The following is a 26,643-nucleotide window of genomic DNA, read 5'->3' as shown; positions in this document are numbered from 1 at the left end:
GTCTCCAGAGTCTAACCCCACCAGCATTGTCTTGGCACAGCTAAGTCAAGAACTCAAATGCTCACACGTTAGCTAGTTTCAGACTTTTTGCCAAGAGACCATTTTTTTTTTCGTCAAACAAACGACTAATTATATGCTTTCGTTTTGTAAGCAGCTGTCTGATCTCATCATCTCAGTGCGAGTGAGCCGAAGTCATTCTAAAACACACACAGACACACAGTAGTTTGATCCATCCGATCTCGGGAAGAATGAGATCGAAAGGGGTTGATTTGGATTGAAATGCAGTCAAACTCTTCTTCTTCTTCTTCTTCTGCTCCGCCTTTTCCTTTAATTCCACTGGTTCTTTTAAATGGGGGTCAAGGTCAATTGAGCGAAGGTGGGTTCGAATTATCTAGGTTTTTGTTCTTAGGTTCTTTGCTCTTCTCTTCTCAAGGAGCTGGCTACGGCGACGGTGGCATGGACTTGTCTAAAGTTGGAGAGAAGATTTTGAGTTCCGTTCGCTCCGCTAGATCTCTTGGCCTCCTCCCTTCTTCTTCCGATCGTCCTGAGGTAATTCTTACAATTTTATTTTGCTAATGTTGTCTCATAGGCGGATTCAGGATTTTAAGTCATTTCTGACAATGGATGCCAAATTAGTACTCTCTCCGTCCCAATTTACGTGCACTGCAGCTCAAATTGACAGAGGGAGCAGAATTGTTATACAGGTCAAGTCGATGGCAGTTGGTTTGGGCAAAGACGTGGTCTAACAATTGCCATCAGCTCCTAGTGGTGATCTTTATTTCTTAATGGATATTATTGTGTAGGTGTTGGGTAATTTGAGTTTTATGCATTGTTTGGAACAATGAAATGTATATTTTGATTAGAATTAGTTTAATTTTGTACCAGGAAACTGGTGTTCTTGGACAGTTTTGGTGAACGCTTGTGTAAAAATATTGATAGAAACTTGTACTTGAGTTGGTTATATTTGAAATATTGGATATACAGTATCAGAATGCAGTGAACTATTGTGCATTGAAATTTGAGGCCACAGCTTGACGAAAACTTTGAGTGGACTTGGCTGAGATATAGTAGATATGGAAGTATTTTAGCATCTCTAGGGCTTTGGTTGCGAGTAAAATGGTGTTTTTACTTGGAGGATTTTTTAATGGTTGTTGAAAAGCTTATATGAAACAGTGAGGAAAAAACTCTGAATGCAAGGTATACAAAAACTAGTGAGCCTACATAAAGATGTAGTTCTCTACAAAAGGCAACCAATCATCAATGCCTACAGGAGCTTTGTGGCTGTCGAAAAGTTGAGCTAAAAAAAAGACAAGTCTAAGTTGCACGAAGTCATGTTACTCCCCTCTGAAACATCTCCTCTTCCTTTCTCTTATGTTATGGTACACACATGAATGCTAGGGGCACAACATCCAATGCTCAGCTTCTCATTCATGGTATCCTTTTTTTCTTTTGATAATGGTAAGGTAATTTTATTTCTAACAAATTATCAAGAAACTTTAGTAAATAAAAAATTCTTGGACTTGTACATAACTATAGAATAAAAGAATCTAACAAATCCATAAATCCATTCGTGTTTGTGACTAATATCCCTTTGTGCCAACAAAATAAATTTTGAATACATCTATACTTCAGAAAAGATGACAACTCCTTTGTTCCTTCAAAACATCTTCTATTTCTTTCCAACCACACTGATGATGCATAAAGGGATGGACTTTCGATCTTCTTCAGCTTTCTGTTTATCCTTTGTGCCTGCTAAACACTAATCATCAAATCTTTGGAGCTGTCTGGCATCGCCCAGTGGACCCTAAAAACATTCAATTATAAGGACCAAATAAAATTGCCAAGTAAAATTGCAGTGCAACAATATATATGACTCACAGTTTCTGCAGCACATTACATAAAGAACACCTGCTACATAATATAAAACCTCTCCTCTATAGATAGTCTTGAGTGAAGTCCATGCGAGGCAATCATTCCGGAGCAAGCATCTTTGGGTTGTGCATTAGTTTTCCACAGCATTTTTCCAAGGCCAGTTATCAACATACTACTCTGATGCTCTCTGCAGCCTGTCATAACCGTTAACAGGAAGCATTCCACCCTTCACTAACCACCAGTTTGAGTCCCTTGCAGTCATCAATTGTCATTGACTGAATTTTCTGCTGAAATAGACCAGCTTCAGCAATTTCCCAGTTATTAAGACCTCTTCTTAACTGAATCTTATCACCAGCGTTAGACAAGTAATCAGCCAACAAACAGTTTTTGTGATAGGAATGCTACACGGGGTTGGAAAGAGGTCTTTAAGCAGTCCATCTTCACACCAAAAGACTGTCCATAATCTGATTTTTCCCGTTCCCACCGTCAGTTTAACAGAATTCTTGAATTCTCCCCGTAGATTAAAAACTGATTCCAGACAGCAACTCCATAAGGGGAATCCACCGGTTTAGCATCCCAAAAACCCTCTTTCAGATACTTAGTGATAATAAGTAAGTAACAATTTCCATAAAGCAGCTTTCCCATCGTTAAGCCTCCACAACCATTTATATAGCAAGCCTCTGTTATATTCTAGTATCCTTACCCCAAGTCAACTTTTTTCTACATAAGCAGATGCAATTTTCTAATTTCAGCATTGCCATCCGATAAGAAATTATTTCTAAGACTGTTTATTCTCTTCTCCACCTTCACTGGAATAGGCAAAAGTGACATTAAAAAGGTTGGTATACCTTAGAGTGATGTTTGGAGAAATTGGAGGGCATGGTTATTATGTATTTTCTTGAAGGCATCCACTTCTCTTATGTGTACGCTGTATCTTATGACTGAAATTTTCTTATTTCTGTCAATTTTTGGGGTATAAGCACTTAAAGAACAATTAATGTGTCGCATGCGTGCTCCCTCTGTGCACCTCTAAACATGAACGGAAATAAAAACGCGATCATTCCGTCTCTGTTTCTGAGGGAGGACTATAAATTGCGTGAAGGTTGTCGACATTTTCCTTAACTGTCTTCATTTCTATTATTTTTGACGACTAAGCAAGAAACGGCCTTCAGTTCTATTTTTACAAGATCAAAGTTTTCGTGCAGGTTCCTGAACGAGCTGCAGCTGCTGCTGCACTTGCACGTGTTCTAGCTGGACTACCTCCCCATCAGAGACATGCTCTGTCATCAAGCTCAGAGGAATTGAGCTCTATATATGGGAGCAAACCTCCTGGTCAAGTTGTTGAGGAGCTGGAGGAAGAATTCTATGAAGAGGTTTGACCTTCTGCATCTTAATAAATATTATAATTGCGTGTCTTACTAATAGGGTTGTAGGTTAGGAGGTAGTCGAGTCTTGCCTTACTTCGTACCTTTGTGAGATTAGTCTGGTAGGGTTTTTGTCTAAGATAGCTAGTGGCAATTTTGTGCCTTACTATTTCGCCTTTTAGTGCTGGACCTATTTACTAGCTATCGCTTTTGCTTTGCATCTTTCTTCTGGATTTCATGTTGTTCCTATTTTTCCTATGATTTCCGTGGTGATACTAATATTGTCTCCTTTTGTCTTTTTGTTTTCTTGAGCCGAGGGTCTTTCAGAAACCGTCTCTCTACTCCTTCGGGGTAGGGGTAAGGTTTGCGTACACACTACCCTCCCCAGACCCCACTAGTGGGATTTTACTGGGTTGTTGTTGTTGTTGTTGTTGTCTTTCTGTCCTATACGTTCTCTAGTGGATCATTTGGTATAGTACGGATGGTGATCCTAATACAGATTTCATTGATGTGATAATATTTGTCCTTTGGTAATGAGCCTATGAAAGTCGTTATATACCTCATTTCTTATATATTGGAAAGATCTGCATCAATCTTTGCACGAGTATTATTGAAGTAGTTACCAGGCATATGATCTGTAATTTCCAGACTTCTTCCCCAGGATTTATGTATGAAAGCTCTTTCCATGAAATTTGAACAGCGTTAACGCTGTCAGTCTCTAAAAGTTGTCATGTTGTTGTTGCTTGTAGTTTGATTGCTATTGGATAATTAGCTCTAATTTTCTCTTCATGATGTTAGTTTTTGATTTTTCTTTTGTGTTCTTAGTCAAAATTCTTCCATCAGCTCAATCCAGACTTTGCTCTTTTGAAAGTATTACCTGCACACTTAACATTGGTTGAGAAACAAGTGTTTATGATTTGTAGACAAGAAATGTCAATTGTGGGAGGACTTTCTACTAATTACAATTTGGTGAGGGTGTAGACTGAATCACTGAAAGGATTGGCCTGCCTGTTAGGCTATTACTTCTGTCAGCAAACAACTCGTGTCTTTTATTAGTTCTTTCATCAAGATTGTTCTGTTAATGAACCTAGCTTTCATTCGTGTGAAAGCTGCAGCATATGCATGGGTTATTGTCTTTCTACAATGAAAGGATCTTTGAGTACAGCATACATCTTGATTCCTGGCCATGTTATTTACTCGTTATATTCCTCCATTGCCAATCTGTTGGAGATCTATTTTTATTCCCTTAGTTGCTTCAATTTTTATCTTCTTTTCTTCCCCTTAGTTGTCTCCGTGCTTGAGCATTTGCGATCCATATCACTCCAATTCTCCTGATGGTTCCTGGGATATCTACGTGTAGGAATTTGATCCTGTCGGACATATTCTGGAGCATATTCCTTCTGAAGATGGTGAACTGGCTTACTTGGAAGAACAGGTAATACTGCAATTCTTTCTTTTGGGTGCTGAGGGAGAATTCAATATTTGACTTGCCAAATGCTTGTCATTGTACAAGTTTAATTATTGTTTGTTATGTTTAACTGTATATCAATTAGCAAAAGAGTATTTTTTTTAAGATAAGAATTGTTATCCGCTTTGTGCTTTATGAAGAATCTGAAACTTATTACTTCCGCTGCAAATACGTACCCAATATCTGCATCAGATTACTTTGTCGGCAAAGAAACAGTCACCTTTAATTGTTGGCTGATAAAAGAAGGTGGTGCTTGATCTATGTTAGGTTCAATAGGCTCATGGCAGTACACACTAGTTTTAGATCCAGTGATCCAGCCAATTACGCGTTGGGTAATGATACATTCCAGTGACAGATCCACAAAATTTAGGCATAACCGTCCTCATGCGCCTCAAAGTTCTGGTTCAACGGCGAAGGGGAAACATCGTGAGATGTGTGGTAGGCACATATCACGAGTTTGAATCCTGGCTGGGGACCAAGTCTAGTATTTAAGTGGAGAACGGTAGAGGGAGCCATTGTCCCCCGAAATTTGAAGCCGGAAAACAAATTTCTTGGTAAAAAAAAAATCGTCGTCATTTGGATGTTATAATGTCCCATTGAGTTGTTTAGACATTTCCTTTTGCAAGTGGACTGTGGCAGAGATCATTTGGGTTGCAATTTTTTGGGGATTCCATATTTAGTCGGTTAATGTTTAACGGATAAAATGGTGGCACAATGAATGGTAAAATTCTCTTGCAAGGTGTTTTATTGACTATTCTATGGCGCATTTGGATTTTAGATAGAGTGTAAGCCCAGAACTCTCCCTTTTTAAGATAAGGAGTGTAAGCTCAGATCTCTTCTCGAGTGGTCTCTTTCGCAGCAAGATGTTTGGGTACAGCAGTCTTCCTCCATTCTTTGTGTGTAAAGCAATTTACCACTTGCATAATGTTTCTATTACAATCTTTCACAAGATTTGGGAACTTTGTTATTCGACGTAGATTGATCATTGACAACATGTACTCATCTTTTATTCCTTTCATATCAATTTGAGTTGTTTTTTTCTTATTAAAGAAAGAAGAATAACTGTCAAAGGGACATGGCTCTAAACTGTCCACTCTCTGGATGCTACTCTCTTTTACTGTATATATATATATATATATATATATATATATATATATATATATATATATATATGATGTAAATTGGGTAGTCAACATAAATGTGCAGTCCATGCGCATTGGTTTAAGCAAGCTTTATACTCATATCATTTTTGAGTATTTGACTAGTAAAGTATTTAAACATTTTACTTAAAGTGTAGTCCCATCTCAACAGAAAATCGGAGCAAAAAATGATATTTTGTGAAAACTTGAGAACCGCGGACTAGAAATGAGTTCTATTCTCATTTGTATTTCTTCTCTATGTTTGGGGGCCCCAAGCATGTTGAAGATTGTTTCTTATGCAATTTGTTATGTGTCTGCATGCAAAGAGGGTGGTAAGCTTGGAAGTATGCTACTAATATTTTGCAATTGGTGCGTGTGGTAGAGTATAGTAGTCGAATATTCCATTCTATCTATGATCTTGTACTAGTTTTCTTCACATTTATTTGTTGTAAAAAACAGTTGATATTATTTGTTGTACGAGTTGGTAATCTGCAATGACATGAAGGAGCTTGCTTTCCTCGATTTTTGCCTTTATTATATGGAATTGAATCCACTTCTTTTTTCAGCTTCTTTCCTACTTTGTCACCAATTCTCGTTTCATTGGAAAAGCAACTCATAGTAGAAACAAACTTAGGGACCACATTTTATAATTGGCTTTGTCATGGATAAAAGAGCCCCGGAACTTTTACCACTTACCAGTATGCTTTTATGAGACATCTATCAACTGTATAAATGAATGCTTCATTACTAAATAAATGATTTTGCTTTGTATTAAACTGTAGGCTGCTCTTAGATTAGCACAGCTGGACAGAATTTCTGAACGCTTGTCACGCCATGTTATGGAGCATCATGAAGTGATGGGTAAGAGTTATTCATGGTGCTGTTTGCTTAAATCTACTGGAACCATTGAAAGTGCTTAAAGGTTATTGTGGTCTCTGTTTCATCTACATAATTAATTTATCGGAAAAGGGCCTGATATATCCCTCTACTTTGTTTTATTGTTCAATCCTGTCCCCCGTTATACTTTCCGTCCAAATTTACCCCTGCCGTCCATCAAAGTTCTATATTTGCCCCTATTTTAACGGCCGGGACACGTGGCACATTCTGAATACGGAAAAGGGCCTCATATATCCCTATACTTTATTTTATTGTTCAATCCTATCCCTCGTTATACTTTCCGTCCAAGTTTACCCATGCCCTCCATCAAAGTTCTATATTTGCCCCTATTTTAACGGCCGGGACACGTGGTATATTCTGAATACGGAAAAGGGCATGGGTAAACTTGGACGGAAAGTATAACGAGGGATAGGATTGAACTATAAAATAAGATTAGGGATATATCAGGCCCTTTTCCGTATTCAGAATGTGCCACGTGTCCCGGCCGTTAAAATAGGGGCAAATATAGAACTTTGATGGANCAAAGACGCAAGGTTGTGTCATCTCTTTACTTGTTGCCACCATTTTTTTCTTTACTTCTATTTTCTTACTCCTCAGTCCCTCACATTTTTTTTCTTCCTCTTGTTATCACTGTATGAAACTCCACCTTTGAAAACAAAACTGCTCGAAGTTGCCCACAATTCCTTGCATATGTATTTTCTTTCAATCTCATTGATTTAAGAAAAAATTGAAATAGGTGTGGCAGAAAATTTGAAACTTCAGACGGGCTTGATGGAATTCTTTCTCCGGCGATCTCAAAACAACGATAGGAGGTTGGGTCCAATTTCGAACAGTTCAATGAAGCTGGGGAAGTAATTTCTACGGCTAAAATAAATATAGTAAGATTTCATACATGCCCAAGTACTCAAGACCATTCACGAAGTCACGCCGGCGCCGGAAATTGTGTCTTTGAACCTCATCTCTTTGTCAGACTAAGATAATCTCTTACACGGATTAAAAGTTTTTATTTAAGAGAAGTTTGGAAAAAAATTAAGAGAGGAAAAACGAGCATGCGGGTCATGGGTTCTAGGGCGGTTTGGAGTTTTTTTGTTTTTGTACTGGTTCTTTCTCCTAAAATATGCCACGTGTCCCGGCCGTTAAAATAGGGGCAAATATAGAACTTTGATGGAGGGCATGGGTAAACTTGGACGGAAAGTATAACGAGGGATAGGATTGAACAATAAAATAAAGTATAGGGATATATCATGCCCTTTTCCGTATTCAGAATGTACCACGTGTCCCGGCCGTTAAAATAGGGGCAAATATAGAACTTTGATGGACGGTAGGGATAAATTTGGACGGAAAGTATAACGGGGGACAGGATTGAACAATAAAACAAAGTAGAGGGATATATCAGGCCCTTTTCCGTTAATTTATCATTCCCGCTCCCCCCAAAATTTTACAATGCTTTACTAGGCATGGAATCTGACACTTAATTAGCTTGTATATTGTATAAGAAGAAGCGAAGGGGAAAAGGGTAGAGGAAATATAGTGAAAGAAGAGAAAAGTTATAAGAGGAAGAAAATATTAAAGTAATACTACCTTATCAATTTTCTTTTTTTTGAAGTAATACTAGTTAAAATGTAAGTCTAACTGGGAAATGTTCTTGTCACAATTATTATGATGTTCGTTTAAATTCATTGAATTGCTAAATCCTTTTGATAACCGACATATTTGCTGTTTCCAGCTTCGAAATTCGATGGATAATGGACTACTCGTCCCTGACCTTTCCGCTTAAAAGTCTGACTTGGTTATCCAGTATGATTCGACCTCATGATGTCTCACGACACATTCCCTGCTTTGCTGTTGAACCAAAGCTCTGGGGGCTCGTTGAATTGCTAATCTTGTGAAAATTCTATAAAATAATATTATTGATGGAATTGATGTTAAACATTTGGGACGTCTCCAAATAGCAACAGAGTAGTATTTTCGTTATTATCATCTGGTCAACATCGGGCCTTTTTCCTTCTACTTTCTGAATCTCTTGTTATTTGGGCAGTGAAGGGAATGGATCTTGTACGACAACTGGAAAGAGACTTGAAGATTGCAAATGTCATATGCATGGTAAGCAGCTGATTGGTTGTATTGGAACTTCTTTGTTGTTCTACTGAAAAGATTCCTAATAGTTGCAACCTCTATTAGTGGTAGATCACCATTTACATTTTCCTGTATAAGATAATACTAGTTAATCCTAAGGGGTAGTTTGGTTACAGGTATGAGATAGACAAGGATATCCCATGGTTTTGGGATATCCCATGGGTGGGATAGCTAATCCCACCATTTTAGTGCAAAATGATTCCCGGGAATAATTAATAGTTTAATACCCATAACCAAATGCTGGATAAAATAATCACGCATTTTATCCTGGGATTTTTATCCCTCATCTCACCAACCAAACAACCTCTAATAGTGTCTATAACAGTTTGGTTTGCAGAAGCAGCTTCATCAGTTTACCAAACTTCGTTCTTCTGAGTTTTGCAGAATGGTCGCAGACATTTAACTTCTTCAAGGAACGAGGTGTCAAGGGATCTCATTGTCTCCACAAATTCTAAAAGAAAACAAGCACTGTTGGTACTTTCCCATGCTTAAATTCCTTCACGAATCAGTTTGATACTATTGCTCCTGCTCTCCCCACCCAACCCCCTTTTTTGTTAAACAAGCATATGTATAACCTTTAGTCCGAACTAAGAAAAGTTTTTTTTACTAAACCACACTTACGTCCATGTTGAGCAATGAGATGGTCATATCATTCCTGGTCAATGGTTAGAATTTCACATTTCTCCTGGAAATGTTTCATCAAAGTATTTCCCATTGTAAAATTAGCTTCAAATAAATTGTATGATCTTGTAATCCTTTTGCATTCCTGAAGAAAAATCTTGATATTTTATGTGTTTCCACTTGCACGATCTTTACCAAGAATTCTCAACCTAAATTTTCCTTAAGTTCCTCTCCACTTCCTTCTGACAAATTTAGAACTTTGGTATAGCTGCTTTGCTATCTCTGGGTGGTGATATGTATTGCACTCTACTGTTGAAACTTGCTGATTGGCCAATTTGCACACATGCACACACACATTGAGGAGAAAAGAGAAAGGCACTTGCATTTTTCTTGCACCAGATGATTGTAGTACACTGACACACTCTCTCTCCCTCTCTCTCTGTATACATGTGTATACATACGGAGAAATGTGTGTGTATGTGTATAAAAAATATGTATGTAATGTATGTGGTACTGTATGTATGTATGTATGTATGTATGTATATAAAATTGCTCTCCTTTTCTTATTTTCAGGTAGGGGTGTTCTGTTCATCTCTCTTTATGATCTACCGCTTGTTTTCCAATACAGAGGCTAGAATTCCCTCCTTTTTTTGGGTATGTATTTGAGGCCTTTTAGGAATTGTTTCCCCTTGCAGGATGTGCTTCCGGTCCTGACTGAGCTGCGTCATGCACTCGACATGCAATCAACTCTTGAAACTCTTGTTGAGGAAGGAAGATTCTCAAAGGTTCCACTCAACTTCTGATGTTACTTAGGGTAGCATGACATCTTGCACATCCTTTCCCTCTTTTTCTTTCTCTTCCCCCTAGTGAAATTATTTCTTTCTTATGGCTTCGCATGTTTGGTATATGATTCTTGCATACATGCTTTTTCCATAATTCTCAAACGATGAACTTACAGGCGTTCCAAGTACTATCAGAATATTTACAAATTTTGGACACACTTTCGGAGCTTTCTGCCGCACAAGAGATGAGCCGTGGTGTTGAGGTAACTAGTTAGACCGCTATCTAAATAAAAAAACACTTCTTTTTAATTTTGACAAACTCTTTTGCGCATCTTCTCCTCGTTTTTGACTAATTATCATGTGTACACTTATTCACCTAATTTTTTTCCTTCAGTTTCCTTGTGGTTGATTTTCTCATCTTTTCTTGTTGTGGTCTTGATCTATGTGAACAATTTCATCGTGCTCTTTGATGTTCTAAAAACATTTGCAGGTTTGGCTAGGGAAGACTCTTCAAAAGCTGGATTCACTTTTATTAGGAGTGTGCCAGGATTTCAAAGAGGAGAACTATGTAACTGTGAGTGAACCAGCCTTCTATACGTTATAAATTTGGTAAAGCATATCATGAAATTTATTTCCGTCCAGAATACGGATTGGTAATTAGAGGGAGGATAAGGACTGAGGAGACAGATTGCTTCTGTATTCAAATTCAATTTTGTGTCTGCTTCTCTCTTATTCTTCGTTCCCTCTTTCCCCCCTTAGTTCTGTTGTTATAAAAGCACAAAGAAATAAACTGTTCTTTCAATTCCTTGAATCACTATTGAAGTTGGGTAGTGCCTTGAAATTTTGGCAGGCTCTCTCTCTCTCTCTCTCTCTCACACACACACACACACACGCACGCACACACACACTCTTTGTTGCCAGGTGGGATATTCACCACCTTAAAAGTTCTTGCTTCAACTGCTATTGGATTTAGAACTAGTTCACTTGCACTAAACGTTGTGGGATTAAAGGGGTGCATCCTTCTCTCTCTTCTTTGAAATAGTGATTCTGGTTCTTCCATCCATCATTGTTGTGTTTGTACTGATCTTCAGGTAGTTGACGCTTATGCACTTATTGGAGATGTTGCTGGCCTTGCTGAGAAGATACAGAGTTTCTTTATGCAGGAGGTTCTATCTGAAACCCACTCTGTGCTGAAGACTACCGTACAAGAGGTGTGTTGTATTCAGTTTTGGGGATATATGGCTAAAGTATTTGGTATACAAGGAATGAAATTAAGCCTAGTTTTGCATGCCCTTTTTGCAGGGTGACATTTGAAGAGCTTTAATTTTTTATTTTATTTATCTAACGACAGCTCCTCTTGTTGCAGGATCTGGACAACACCAATGTGCAAAGCACTAGGTATATATTTCATGCCTTTTGACTTTCTCCACTATTGTGCTTTTCTTCTCTCTCTTGATTTGTCGTTTGTGCCCCATTTTCCAGGCTCACATATAGTGATCTGTGCACCCAGATATCCGAATCCAAGTTCAGGCAATGCTTGTTAGCAACACTAGCTGTACTTTTTAGGTTGATGTGTTCATATCATGCAATACAGAGCTTCCAGCCCGAGGATAAGGTATATACAGTAATGATTAATGTCTACTCCATGGCAGCTCTTAAGTGCTTCATGTATGTCTTACGTCCAAATGTGTTCAGGGAACCGTAGGTATACCTTGTAAATTATTCCATCTGGACTTGTGGTCTCTTGTTGGGCATCATGCTGTACCCTACTAAGTCCTAAGCTTTCTCTATTGACTAGTACAAAGTTATCATATTAGCTGCAAAGCATAGAAGAGCTAAGTTTTCTCAAAGATTATGCTCTTCCATAGGTCATGGGATCTTTTCTTATGATGGCAACTTTGTGTACCCACCCTTTTGTCTAAACTTTCTCTCCTTACCAGTTTCAAGATTTTCTTGCTATGTGATGTTGTTGGTATTTCCCTTCCTGAGCCTGAGTTTTGTGAATGCTTATCTGTCTTCTCTCTGTAGAATTTGTATTAGGGTTCTATCCAGTTGTATCTAGAAAAGGGAATATTTATGGTAGGGTTCAGTAAAGAAGCTAGTGCAGTATGATTTCGACGTTACAGGTTTGAATGGATAACTGGATTGGACCAGTTTACATTCATTGATAAGATGGCCTGGTTAGTTGTGTTTTGACATCTAGCACCCAAATGCTGGGGAACCTCTAGAATTATGTCAAATTGCAGATACTGCATATTTGATTCTTTTCTAAAATGGTCATGCAAATTTCTGTATCACATGTACTTTTGTGTCATAAACTTCTTGGAGATTTTAAGCTGCACAAATCATTTAACTTTATCAGTTTTCAGTAAATTTAAGGTGAAGGCCAGTCATGTGGCATCCCTTCTGCCACTTATGTGTGATTTGACCTCCTTGAAATTTTAGATAGTAATTAAGTAATCTATTATGTTTGAGCTGCATTGGAATAGCCCAAGTATGCTGAGCACTTACTTAAAACAAGCCGTTTGCCTCTCATTCTTTTCCCTGCTGATATATCAAGAAACGGTTAAGATACTAGACTAGGGAGAGTTGACACATTAACCAAACTTTCTTGTATTGACAACAGGATGATATTTCGTCACCAAGCATAGAGAGAGCGCCAATTTTATCCTCTGTTGAAGACCCACTACCTACTTCTGCTGCTCCATGCGACACCGAAATGCACGGCTCGTCCAATATAAATTTTAGGGTTGAAGAGGCAAGGGATGACGGAAGTACAGCATCAAGCAGTGGATCCCCCTGGTTTCAACTGAGGAAAGATGCCACGACCTTTGTTTCACATACATTACTTAGAGGTCGAAAGAATCTTTGGCAACTTACAACAAGTCGTGCAGCTGTATTGCTTTCTTCACCTGCTATTTATTCTGCTAGCATCCATCAATTCTTAACAACTTATGAAGATTTAAACATTTTTGTACTTGCTGGGGAAGCATTTTGTGGGAGTAAAGCAGTTGAGTTCAGGCAGAAAGTGAAATCTGTTTGTGAAAATTATCTAGCTGCTTTCCATCGGCAAAATATTTATGTAAGTTAAATGTTTTAGTTAGACTTACTTATGCATGCCTTTGTACCAGTATTATGCAAAACTGCTTGCGTGACAGCCCCATGGGTGGGGGATGAGAGTTATAATAAAGGGTAAAATATTTTCATGTTTGTGATTGATTTCAGTTTTATGAGAAGAGAATGCTTTTGGTTGAGATTTGATAAATGTGTATAGAAGAATTACCCTATAAATTTGATCTTACTCTGGGTACTTCTCTTACTCGGAAGAATGACCTGTGGAAATTCATGACATAAAAGATATGGACTATTGCAGGATGTCTAAGAAATTTGTTAGACCCTCAATTTACAGGTAGTTTTTTTGTCATTTGTATAAAAAAGAAATTGTTCAAGCTTTTACTTGCATGTTAGTCACATTTCTACAGAGTCATCAGTCAAAGCTCAATCTTAACTAGCATCATTCGTATTTGATTTGTTAAGTCTTATAATGACATTAGTGGAGAGTTGTGCTTGATAATCTCTGTACTCAACCTCAAATTCATGAAAATGCTCATCATCTGGGGTGCTCGTGTAGTGTTTGGAGAAATGTTGATTGGTTATGCCACCTAACTCATGTAACAACAAACTAGTAAAATCCCACAAGTGGGGTCCGGGGAGGGTAGTGTGTACGCAGACCTTACCCCTACTCCGGAGGAGTAGAGAGGCTGTTTCCGATAGACCCTCGGCTCAAGAAGATGAAAAGAGACAGTAGATCAGTAACAACAAAACAACAGAAGACAGAAAGATAATACCAGCAACGTAGGAACCAGAAAGTAGAAAAACAAGCAATAACAATAAACATATTGATCATTTAAGTCAGATTTAGTAATTTGATCATTAAAGACCCTTCATTAGAGTTATCCTGTTTGTGTTTTTGCACCCTCTGCATGATAAGATATTAAATATCTATTCTAATACAGGCTCTCAAGATGGTGCTGGAAAAGGAGAATTGGCTGATATTGCCACCGGAGACAATAGAAGTAGTTAGCTTTGCTGGGCTTGTTGGTGATGGAGCAGCTTTGATAGTTTCATCTGAAACTTCTCCCAGTGCTCGACTGCCACATAAATCTGTACATCCTATACAAACTGACTCTAAGAGGAATGGATTTTCAAGTTGGCTTAAGGGTGGAAACCCATTTCTGCCCAAACTAAATGGTAGTTCGAAGGAATACTTGGACTCTTGTTTGCTTAATGGATCTGCAACGCAAGAAAGTGGAAACTCCAATGAAGATTCTTTTGATAAGAGTTCTTCTTTGACAAACAGTGACGTAAATCATGTCAATGGGAATGCTTCTTTATCTGAAGATGAAAATGAAGATCTTCATGCTGATTTTATTGACGAAGATAGCCAACTACCTAGCCGGATTGCTAAACCTGGTCATTCAAGAAATCGCTCTTCACATTGGAACACTGAACAAATAAAAGCACAAACAGGATCATCACTTAGCCTCCTGAGGTAAATACTGGTCATACTTGGATATGCTGCTGCTGATGATGATGAATTCTGTCAAGCTGAACATAAATGCAACACAGGTTATTGGATAAATATGCGAGGTTGATTCAGAAGTTAGAGATTGTTAATGTTGAGTTTTTTAAGGTACTTTTATTGCCTTTAGATGACATTGATCTCCAATAAATATTCGTTCTGCCTGGTGATTTTCTTTTGTATTCTTTTCTTCTTTCTTCTTTTTGAATATAATTCCCTCAACAGGGGTTTTGCCAATTGTTTGGGATCTTCTTTCACTTTGTCTTTGAGACCTTTGGTCAGCAAAGTACTCATCCTAGTGGAAAGGCTGTGACTGACACTCTGCCGTGTAAGTAATTTTATTCATTCACTTCCATAATTTCAAAATGGAATTATTTAATATTCATTCTTTTATTGCATTTTTTTAATCTTTTCCTCCATTCAATTTTCTTGTATGATATTAAATATTTTGCTTGCCTTTTGTCCTTTATAAAGCCCTGTTTCTCTCATGGTCCCCAGATAGGCTTAAGACTGCATTATCACGAATAACACAGGATTGTGACCAATGGATGAAACCCCAGTCTCAATCATTTTCCTCCTCTCCTCCCTCCAGCTCAAGCACATCATTTTCTCACATGGATGTCACTCCTACCAGCCCGCCAAGTTACTTAACTGGTGCATCCTTGGGACTGAAGGTACTTCTGTACAAAAGTAATGGTTTATGGGATGTTTTTTTTCTGAATGTCTGGTCCACTTCTGTGAGATAATTGAACTGGTGCTGGTATTGCTACTTGCTTGGTCAATCGAGATGTTGCTTGCTCTCTGACCTTTCTCAATTCTTGCTAGACAAGTGGGTTGGGATGTTCTTGGAAAATACAAAAAAATGAGCTTTTAATTTCATCTCCATCTTAAAGCTCCATGATCAAGTTGGGTCCAATATTTGGCGTGTCTTAATATGTATGCTTTACCTTTCTTCCTCTTATGTGTCTAAACTACTACAGGCTTCATTTTACCTTGAACCGTCAAATGGATGGCAACGAATAATGATGTGTTAAAATCTACTCCCTTCATTTGTGTAGTCCTTTCCTCATAAAGAGCTCTAAATCATGAAAGGTTATTGATTAGGAATCAGAGCTATATAAATAAATGGTTACAAAAAAATTTATATGTTCTTGGGAGAATACAACTAATGAGCTTACAGTTGAATTTTCCTAATTTCGTATCCATCTTAAAGCTTCACGATCAAGTTGCTATCCAATATTTGGCATGTCTTGATATGAATGCTTCACCTTACTGCTGGCTTCATTTTACCTTGAACTGTCAAATGGATGGCAATGAATAATGATGTGTTAAAAAATCTACTCCTGTTACAATCTACACCCTTCGCTTGTATGGTCCTTTCCTCATCAGGAGCTCTAGATTATGAAAGGCTGTTGGTTTGTAAGTCAAGGTCAATCAATTCGCTAGCTGGATTGCCAAACTAGGATCAAATGCTATTTCAAAAAAAGAAGAAACTAGAACTAGATTGCTTTTGTAATCTAGATTATGAGACAAGATCTCATTATATCCGATCTAGTTTAGTTTTAGAACTACCAAACAGAATCTTATTAGATTGTCTTATGGTGACCTCCTTCAGTATAATCATAAAAACTGCCTTACCAAAGGCTAAATCAAGTTCTAAAATCCCCAACCCGCAATTTGAAAAATATGAAGTTTTTCAATAAATCAATCTCAAATTAGTTGGGGTTGGCTATGTGAATCCGTTGTATCCATCTTATTCTCTTCAGTTCCGTTTTATTTCGATACTAAATAATTTGTCTTCTAATACTAATAGGAGGTTCTGTAGAACTAGATGTTGTCTAAATCTCACACTTACCGATACACGGATATACACCTCTCTAACTAGAATAACAAGACTCCTGACAGACACTGAACCTACTGTAAGTGTAAAACCTGAATACCAAATATGTTAACAGTCTGTCTAAGTCGAAGAAACCTATGTAATTAACAGCTCTTACCAAGTAGATTTGGTAGTTTTGCATGTCGGTGAAGGCCTGCTTATTTGCGTTATATAATGAGTTGGTCTTTCATGTTCAGACATTATCCTGGTATTATGCTTGATTTACTAAGCCTAATATGCAGATGATTTTTCTTTCACTGTATTCTTGTAACTTCTTCCCCTTTTAATTTCAAGGTTACTAACTGGAATTTGAATCTATATGCTTTATAAACAAGATCTTTATTGGAAAAACTTCTTACGTTTGTGTTGATAACTGTCTAATTCTTAGAACAGAGAGCCCTTTGTGATAGGTATGGTAAATGACAACTCCCTTTGCAAAGAGGCTCTCTGACGGATTAGCCGAACTACGATGCTCTGTTATGGAAGCTTTTACCAATGCCAAGCTGTACCTTCCATTCTGAAGCAACTGATATGGCTCATATGACATTTCCTCTTGCTTATGTTTGAATCCCACATCGGCTAAGCCTATGAGCTGTTGTCTCTTTATGTTTTTTGATCATCATCGCTTGAGCTAGCTTTTGGGATTGAGTTCGACCCTAGGTTCATTTTCAACACTGTATCAGAGCAGGCAGAGGTCTTAAATTCAAGTCTCACTGCCAACCATTCTCGCAAAATACTTCCACATGCCAAGAAAAAAGAAAAGAGAATTAGATCAGCCTGTGAGGAGGTGTCTTAAAAAATTAAAGTATTCCATCTCTAACAGTTAAGCTTTTAGATGGCGTGATAATGTAATTCAACTGGGTGTTGGAATCCCACATCAATTAAGCATATGGACTATGGTCATTTTACACGGTCTTGGACAATTCCTAGTACTTTTGGCATTGAGTCAAGCCTTTCACTTTTGTAACTTCTTTGGTTTAATATTTTCTTGTAGAATTATGCAATTTATATTGGATCGGTGTAACAGTCTAAAAGAAAAAACATGAAGATCTCCTTTAAAAGCGTTATGAATGTAATTTTATCTTTCCTTTTCTTTAGAAGAGTGTGCATCATCTGCTGATTGTTCTCATGTATAGCTATTTTAATTTAACATCTTTAATCTTTCATTTTATTGAATATCTATCAATATTGTGCTGCAGGAAAGATGTGCAGGTGCTGACACTATATACGTCGTTGCTCGGTTATTGCATAGATCTAAAGCACATCTTCAGTCAATGCTTCTTCAAAATAACGGGGCACTTGTTGAGGATTTCTATGTGCATTTGGTATGTCTCTCACCTGTTGTAACATAATTTCCTTGTAATTATTTCTATTTTTGATGTATCTAGAATTTGAAGTGAGCTATTTCTTCACTATGCATGGGAAGAGTGGCATGGGCTCCTGGTAAAACTAACATGACTACACAGAAATGATAGTTATGACTTATGATAAAATTTAATGTAGAGATGAATAGAAAGGGTACATAAGCACTTCCAAGTGTTTAATTGGTTCTTCAAATTATTTGTATGTCCTGAAGTGATGAAATGTTGTTGACTATGTCAGGTTTGATCGAGGACTTACTTACATGCTGTTGTAGTTTCATTTGATACTTCAAAAAAAAATTATTAAGTGATATATTCCATCCGTCTTTCATAGGTGGATGCTGTACCGGACCTTGTAGATCATATTCATAAAACAACTGCTAGATTACTTCTCCACATAAATGGGTGAGATATATGTCCTTGCTCTATTATATTTTGTTGACTGGCTTGCGTTAATATACTTCCTTGGGAGTTGTTTCCAATCATGATTGATGCAGTTTTATGCTTTCATTTGTCTGTATGGTTAAGAATTTGAATGATGCTCTGATTTTTTCCTCATCTTGTCTCTTTGGTCTGTATTGGGGATTTTAATGACAAATATTGATGATTGATTCACCTTAAGATTTTCGAGAGAGGATCCACCCTAATTTTTTTTACATGAAACATGATGACCCAGGCATGAAAGTTCTGGCAATTTGGGGATAAATTTGTAAGGTAACTAGATCTGCCAAATATAGGACAATAGAAGCTATTACAAAAATTAATAACGGGAAAACTCTGTCTAGTTGTTCCATTTCCACCAAAAAAAAAAGCCTCTGTTTGGTGGTAAGAGCGCAACACGTGATGTGTGGGGCACCACGTTAGGTGCACCTCACGAGTTTGAACTCTGCTGCGAACAAAAGAGTGATATTTGAATGGAGAAGCATGGAGGGGCGGACCCGTAATCCATCGAGTTTCGAATTGTGCACTAGCTAGCCCTCAGGGATTTCTCAGTTATCAAAATAATTTTTGAAATATTTAGAAGTTGTATAGAGTAATATTATCAATGAACGCCAGTTTTCTTATGACGTTTTAAATTAAAAGACTGTCATGTTAATTGAGGAGCGTATATTGAATATCTGAATCAAGGAGCAAGTCTTTTCTTCTTTACTCTAATATAGGACTTAGTTGAATAAAATGACGCATAGATGTTTTATTATGTTTCATTTTTTATGAAGGATCAAATTAACTATTTTAAAGTTCTCTTTGTCTGAACTCTGAAGAGTAAAGCGTCACAATTAAATTTCTTTTATGAGTAAAAGATTTGGGGCTATCAAAAAAAAAAGTAAAAGATTTGGTGCTGGAAAATTTAGCCCAGATGGTTCAAATACAAAATCTAGAAGTTGGTGTCTGTGCTACCTAGTATTCAACTCTTGAGTCAGAGTTTTTTTATATAATACACTTCCGTCTTAATTTACATGATACTCTTTCTATTTTGTGACGTTCCAAAACCATTAATATCGTTGTCAACAAATTTTCATTTCAAGAATTCAAATTCATATAACTATTCAAATCTTGAACTTTTTATTATGATGTTTTCTCGATTAAACTATGCAAACGTCAAATTAACACCTTGAACTCCATCACGCAACTCTATAAAATGGGACGGAAGGAGTATTATTTAGCCTTTATGGAAAACATGACTTCTGATTGTCTTTGAAATGCTTCTTCTACTGATGGATCTTTATGCTTTGATTAAGATGTTAAATCCACTTTCCCCTCTAAAAGAAAAAGAAAAAGAATTAACTTTTTGTCCCAAAATGCAATAAATAATAACAAAAATCATGAAAAAAGCCAGTACATTTATACTGAAATACAGGAAATGGGAATTTCGAGATATAACACGGCAGGATCTGTGTTGTTTTTTATACTAAATGTGAATACAGACTCAGTTCTAGGACTTATGTTACTTGCCTCCGACTGAATTCCCAGCAAATGTTGGAACTTGGTTCATTGGTTACCTATGTATTTCTTGAAATTGGACTTGTAATTTGTTTTTTCATATAATATTTGACCTAACAAGACAATTGCGAAGCTGAAGTGCTTAAAATAGTGTTGACTGGGAACGATCTAAGCAGGTACGTTGATCGGATTGCCAACGCTAAATGGGAGGTGAAAGAGCTTGGAGTAGAGCACAATGGGTATGTACCAAACTCTTCATCCTTTCAGAATCCTTGGAAGGTTACTGAAATCTAGCCTTATATGTTTTTTCGTCATAATTGGAATTTGGGGGGGGGGGGGGGGGGGGGGTCAGTCGTGGGAAGTTGAGGATGCAAGTGTTCAATAGTCACTGAGAAAAGAGCTAGGCAAGACAGCAACTTAAATTGTGTTATTAAGGTTGGGTTTCATCGCTTAAGATAGAAAGTGTGTTCAACGTGCTGTGCAGAGAAGATATCTTTGGGTGAACTGTTAACATTTTTGTGTCAGATATTTTAACATTTTTTCACTTTTCTATATTAAACAACTTGCCATGGAGCATATCAAAGACACCTAAAGACTTGCATGGTTTAAAATAGTCACTGAGAAAAGAGCTGAGAAAAGAGCTAGGCAAGACAGCAACTTAAATTGTGTTATTAAGGTTGGGTTTCATCGCTTAAGATAGAAAGTGTGTTCAACGTGCTGTGCAGAGAAGATATCTTTGGGTGAACTGTTAACATTTTTGTGTCAGATATTTTAACATTTTTTCACTTTTCTATATTAAACAACTTGCCATGGAGCATATCAAAGACACCTAAAGACTTGCATGGTTTAAAATATATGAGGAAATCCATATTTTAATGTTTCATTATTATCGAAGACACATTAAATTATATGGCCTTTTGTGTACTTTAATTTTTTCTTCTATGAAGTAATTGGTTTCATTGATGTCATCAAGAAGATGCAGAATAGTTACACAAGTAATGAAAGTTGCTAGCTCCAATACAAAAAGGCAAAAGATCAGCTTAATACTAGGGAGCTAACAAAGTTCGGATAACTGTCAGGAGAATCTACAGGGGACAAATAAGCCCAACTACGGATAACTATCAGGAGAATCTACAGGGGACAAATAAGCCCAACTAAATAAATACTCTAGGCAAATAGTTGATTTTTTGTACTTTGATTTAATCTTTTCTATAACTGGTTACCCTCTCTCTCTCTCTCTCTCTCTCTCTCTCTCTCTCTCTCTCTCTCTCTCTCTTCTCTCTCTCTCTCTCTCTCTCCGGAGTTGACTCGTGTTCTTGCACCTCTAGTTCTGCTTATAATCTTATGAATGAAGCTTTTGAGATATATAATGTTGGATAAGATGACTATAAAAGACTATGATTTCCATTCCTTTGATGATCTGTGATAGCAATTATCATGGCTGATTTTAACGAAGTGGGAGCCCAAAAATAGGGATACAGAATGTTGTGAGATACTTTTCATCGTAGAAAAATGGGATCATAGAGACTTTAAAATAAAAAAGTGTTTAATATTGTAACAAAAAGGTAAAAGTAACCGACAAGGAAAACAAGTTTTGTTGAGTTAAATCGGGGCATAGAGAGTGGTTAAAGCTGTAAAGAAAAGAATTAAAAAGACATCATGTCAACCTCAACATAATTGGAAATGTTGTGATTTTGTATCTGTATCTTGTGGGGATAGTAAATTTTACCATACTAGATACTTTTGTTTGCGGCTGCCCTATGTAGAAACTGAAGATACAAAATTGTATGGAAGTCTCTTCTCTTATGCGCTTCCTAACTAGTTATAGTTTTTCTAAGGAATGGAATAATCGGTTTGACCTTTTGAGATATTTAATTCTAATAATTCTTAATTTGAAAAATTCTGTTTTTGAGAGAAGGGTTCTGTTTAATTCATTAAACAGAAGTACGTGGATGGTGGTGAGTACAGAAATATTTATAGCAATAAGGATAAAATTTACAATTTTTGATTCATAGTGAAATAAGGCCGCCGTTAAGTAAGTGGAGCCAATACAAATCTAACAAGCTTTCTCAAACGGGAATATCATTCTAGACACAGTAAGAACAGTAAATCTAATTTGCATACAAGCATATCTTAACTTCTATGTTTGAATTTTGCACTTCCCAGCTAGCTTGGGATTGAGATTTAGTAGTTCTTTTAAATTTGGCGCTTATTAAACTGAAAAAATAACCTACGATCAGGTATTCTGGTATTTGATTTCATGGCACTTTATGATATTTGGCCGCAATAATACTGATCTTGGGCCGAGGGTCTAACAGAAACATCCACTCTACCTTCTCAAGGTAGGGGTAAAGTTTGCGTACAGACTACCCTCCCCATACCCCACTTGTGGGATTATACTGGGTTTGTTGTTGTTGGCCATAGTATACTGATCTTCTGTCGCATTGGCTGTCAGATTTCTTGCTCTCACTCAGCGCCAAAACAAAAAAGATGTTTGACATTTCATATTGCTAAAATACCGTCAATATTCATCCATGTGTCCCCAATTTGATCCACTTCCGTTGCTGCAGATATGTAGATCTTTTGCTTGGAGAATTTAAGCATTATAAAACAAGGCTTGTTCACGGAGGAATTCAGAAGGAGGTAATGCCTACCAACTGTTGGAGTCAAAATTGGTGCTTAAGCTTTAAATAAACTAATATTGAAGAAGAAGCTCAAACAATTTTCATGAATATTATCCTATTCTTTCATCAGAATCTGGATAATCAACTTCCATTCTCCTTTTGTTGTTAGATCATTCATACTCATTTCTGAGATCATAAGTACACTAGGGAAATTATATGTTACCTTCTCAAAAAAATACACTAGGGAAATTAGAGTAAACATGTGGGAACCACAACAGATCATATGAAACTGAGGTCATGGAATAGTCATTCGCACAATAAAATATGATCCTCTTGCTCCTGCATCAAATTATTGTTTTCCAATCCTTTTTTGATGCTTCTGCTGGTTGAAGAGGCACAATTACTGTGGAATAATTTCTTATTATCTTGTTGCTTTGTATGTCAGCTGTTTTGCTATTATGGAGCCTAGTCTTAGATGCAATGCGCTTGATGTGAGGGCTTTAGGGTAGTGATCTAGGTGTATATTATCCTGGCAGATTGCTTGCATTTGTCATATGTTACTTAGGAGCGGTAGAGATTCTGAAGGCAAAGTTCAATGTTAGCCGTTTCAATCTCTTTGTCTATATAGGATCGATGATGAGCTGATATAACGATTGTTTTTGTTCAACCTCTCAATGTCAAAACTTAAGGGGTAGAAACTGGCAAACATGTGACACTTGACGTTCTTGTTTTACCGTGACTAAAGGTTGTATAATTATGCGGAGAACCTACTCTCCTCGGTTTTGTGTGCCCCCATCTGTGCATATATGAAATGAGTAAATAATAATGTTTAGAATATTTTGAGCTGCCGAAAGTTTCTTCTGGCATGTCTAATTCTGAATCTGTGGCGATCCTGCCCTAGTACAGTTTAAAGGTTATTTCTTCTAATTCCATTAAATTGATGGAGTTTGTCTTAGCATGGTTGAAACGCCTGTTTTTGTAGTTCATCTCTGATTAGATGTCCTAGTCCTACCTTGATCACCTAAACTAAGATAATGGTATAAGGTTCCTGTTACGTTCCACTCTGGCGGGTAAATGTATTTATCAACACATTGCTTGAAATCACTTTTGTCCTCTATGCTAGAATGATAGATGAAAATCTCTGGAGAAAGAGGAGAAATGTGTAATTTGCTTCTTATTGTTTCCTCTTATATATCTAGGTTCAAGACCTCCTCTTAGAATATGGAGTTGATAATGTTGCTGAAATTCTCGTTGAAGGCCTATCTCGCGTGAAGAGGTGTACTGATGAAGGACGAGCTCTTATGTCGTTAGATATTCAGGTTTCAGCTTACCATTAAGGATCCTCTTTTTCTCTAGTCTCTCCACAGTTTTTACTTGCGCTAAATTTCAAATGAAATACAATTTAACCTCATCTTCAGGTATTGATAAACGGCTTGAAGCATTTCATCTCTGTAGATGTGAGGCCTAAATTACAGATAGTTGAAACATTCATCAAGGTGCGTATAAGGGGGGCTTGTAACAATGCCTTCTCTCAATCAAACAGTGATCTCATTGTTTCGTCCCTTACTTTGGTTTCCTACATCACTATTAACCATCATTACTCTTCCATGTAAATTCATTGAACAGGCCTACTACCTTCCAGAAACCGAGTTTGTGCACTGGGCACGTGCTCATCCGGTACAGAAAGCTAAATGCAAAATCTAGTTAGTGTTGTTATTCAACAATATCCTTAGAAGTTTTGGATCTTTCAAATGTTGCAGGAATACAGTAAAGGTCAGATTGTTGGTTTAATCAACCTAGTCTCTACAATGAAAGGCTGGAAAAGGAAAACCAGGTTAGAAGTGTTGGAAAAGATCGAGTAGCTTTATACCCTGTAGGTGTGCATCACGCTTGTTCAGTTTTGCATTATAATTTTTTCCCCTCTGTTTTGTGTAATTGATGTAAATCGGGCTGTCAAGTTACGTCTAGATTGTTGCGCGACTATTTGAAGGTTGTAAAGTTATTTTCATTTGTACTGTAACATTGTCCTTTCCAGGGGCATATTGTAAGATTGAATCACAAAAATAAAGTATATACTCTACATATTAGCAGAGTTGAGTCGACAGCGAATGTATTACGTTGTCGTCAAATACAAGTGTTCCTTTTCCGAATTGCAGTTAGTATTTGAAAAGTGATCCTTAAATTGAAGAAAGATGGATCTTGAACTTGATTCAACTCTAGCAGTTAGCTCATTGGGTGAGAAATTTCCGAGATTATATGAGGAAACATGAACTCATTTAGAGCATGGATAATATAATATTGGAATCCAACATAAGAAAACTCTAAAAAGAAAAGGATGAGCTTGGCTTTGATACTATATGAAGAAATATGGATTTTGGTGCAATTCAAATTTAAAAGCTCGTTCATTATTCAACACCAAATAATATTTTATTCCTCAACCAATATGAGTTACTCCATAGTTAGATGGGTTACTATACGACAAATGTGGGACGCTGTTTTACAAACATAAAGGTGAGAATAGACAATTTGTAACAAAGAATTAAAGATGATTAACTCACGAAATAGAATCAAAGCCGAGGTAGGTAAATATCGTTTCTTGATTGTACAGCCGTGAAAATAGACTGAAGAATAAAGGAATTACATGCGAACTCCGATTGTTAATTATAGATTCTGTAATTTATAGATTCTGTAATTTATTTATAATTGTCTTTATTAATTGTATTCCTAACGTATTTCAGTACCAGTAAGGGATTTTTGGTAGGATGTATTAGGAATAATAATATATGTATTAGCTTTAGTAGTATTTAATCCCTTGTTTGATACTAGTATTTTTCAATCTATGTGTAACTAATATTCAGTTATATAACCATGTATATTCCAATATAACCCATGTATAACCATGTATTATTTATATACCATATTCAATATTATTCTTATACAAAAGCAAACTATGGCATTAGCAATACCATAGTTTTTAATACATGGATAAACATGTATAAAGACACAACTGTCCTTTCAAAACCTTTTCGAAATCCTTTCCGAAGAATGTGGAGGGCATTTTTGTAGACAAATAATATTTTTTTTTAAAAATTATGCAATGCATGTTATTTTTAAGGGAAAAGGGTCAAGTATACCCTCCATTTTCGGATATTGTCTATATTTAACCTCCGTTATACTATCCGGCCAAATTTACCCATACCATCAGCAAACTTATAAAAGTAACCTCTTGATCTATTAGGTAATCCAAAATTTCCCTCTTTCCTTTTATTTAAATCACTTGTTCTTCTTGCTCCATTATTTTCAAAAATTACTATTGATGTGAATGATAAAGGTACTAGATTATACAAATTATTCATGGATATTTTTAATTACCAGTGCACCTTCTCTTCTTGTGATAATGGGTTTGGAATCGATTTAAAATTTTATTTATTTTTCAATCATAAACATACTGTAGAATTCAGGGGTCTATTTATTGTGTATTATATGCAGCTGTTTATCATGTATGCACGTGTATATTCGAATATATTTTGTTATTGTCTGGTTTGTGTAGAGTTCGACCATAACTTAAGAGTGCATAATGCGTAGGTTTGATTAAAGCAAAGTTGAATTCGATAATGTAAAGTCTCCAAGGAACTTCAACTTCTTTCACTAATACTTGCAAAGTCTTCATACCTTCGGTGCAAGGAATGCATTAAAGTTGGGGTAAATATTTTTAGAATTTAGACAAGCTACCTAATTTGAATTCTTCAATTTACTATACTTTGTTTACTAACCGTTGTATTATTTTAATATTTCTTTATCTTGTTTTTTTTCCAACTAAGAAAGTAGGTAAACGCCTATTATTTCAAAAATAGTGGATCAAATTAAAAAGAGTGACTTAATTAAAATAATTTGGGAGATTCTGGATCACCTGGCGGACTGAAGAGTAATTTTAAAAGTTTGCTAATGGTAGGGATAAATATGGCTGGATAGTATAA

The 26,643-nt window shown here is 36.6% G+C and overlaps 1 protein-coding gene across 2 annotated transcripts; it reads left to right on the top strand.

Moving 5' to 3' along the window:
• LOC109241397 (syndetin) lies at positions 1 to 24,816 on the top strand. Of its 2 annotated transcripts, none has more exons than XM_019408140.1 (25): positions 1 to 549; positions 3,078 to 3,245; positions 4,597 to 4,671; positions 6,626 to 6,704; positions 8,779 to 8,843; positions 9,261 to 9,346; positions 10,174 to 10,282; positions 10,456 to 10,542; positions 10,770 to 10,853; positions 11,371 to 11,490; positions 11,646 to 11,677; positions 11,762 to 11,894; positions 12,906 to 13,361; positions 14,296 to 14,831; positions 14,909 to 14,972; positions 15,087 to 15,189; positions 15,360 to 15,535; positions 17,940 to 18,065; positions 18,436 to 18,506; positions 20,219 to 20,281; positions 22,613 to 22,685; positions 23,866 to 23,985; positions 24,085 to 24,162; positions 24,293 to 24,343; positions 24,427 to 24,816. In XM_019408140.1, the coding sequence occupies exons 1-25, from the start codon at positions 280 to 282 to the stop codon at positions 24,526 to 24,528; spliced, it is 3,327 nt and encodes a 1,108-aa protein (XP_019263685.1). In that variant the 5' UTR covers positions 1 to 279; the 3' UTR covers positions 24,529 to 24,816. The 2 variants fall into 2 exon arrangements, with proteins under 2 accessions (XP_019263685.1, XP_019263686.1); XM_019408141.1 differs by having other exon boundaries at positions 2 to 549; positions 9,261 to 9,350; positions 10,193 to 10,282.
• The last annotated feature ends 1,827 nt before the right edge of the window (positions 24,817 to 26,643 follow it).

This window comes from Nicotiana attenuata, unplaced genomic scaffold (assembly GCF_001879085.1).
Source record: "Nicotiana attenuata strain UT unplaced genomic scaffold, NIATTr2, whole genome shotgun sequence".
In the NCBI taxonomy this organism is placed as follows: domain Eukaryota; kingdom Viridiplantae; phylum Streptophyta; class Magnoliopsida; order Solanales; family Solanaceae; genus Nicotiana; species Nicotiana attenuata.
Note: the sequence above shows the minus strand (reverse complement) of the source record. Positions and strands in the feature narration are given on the sequence as shown.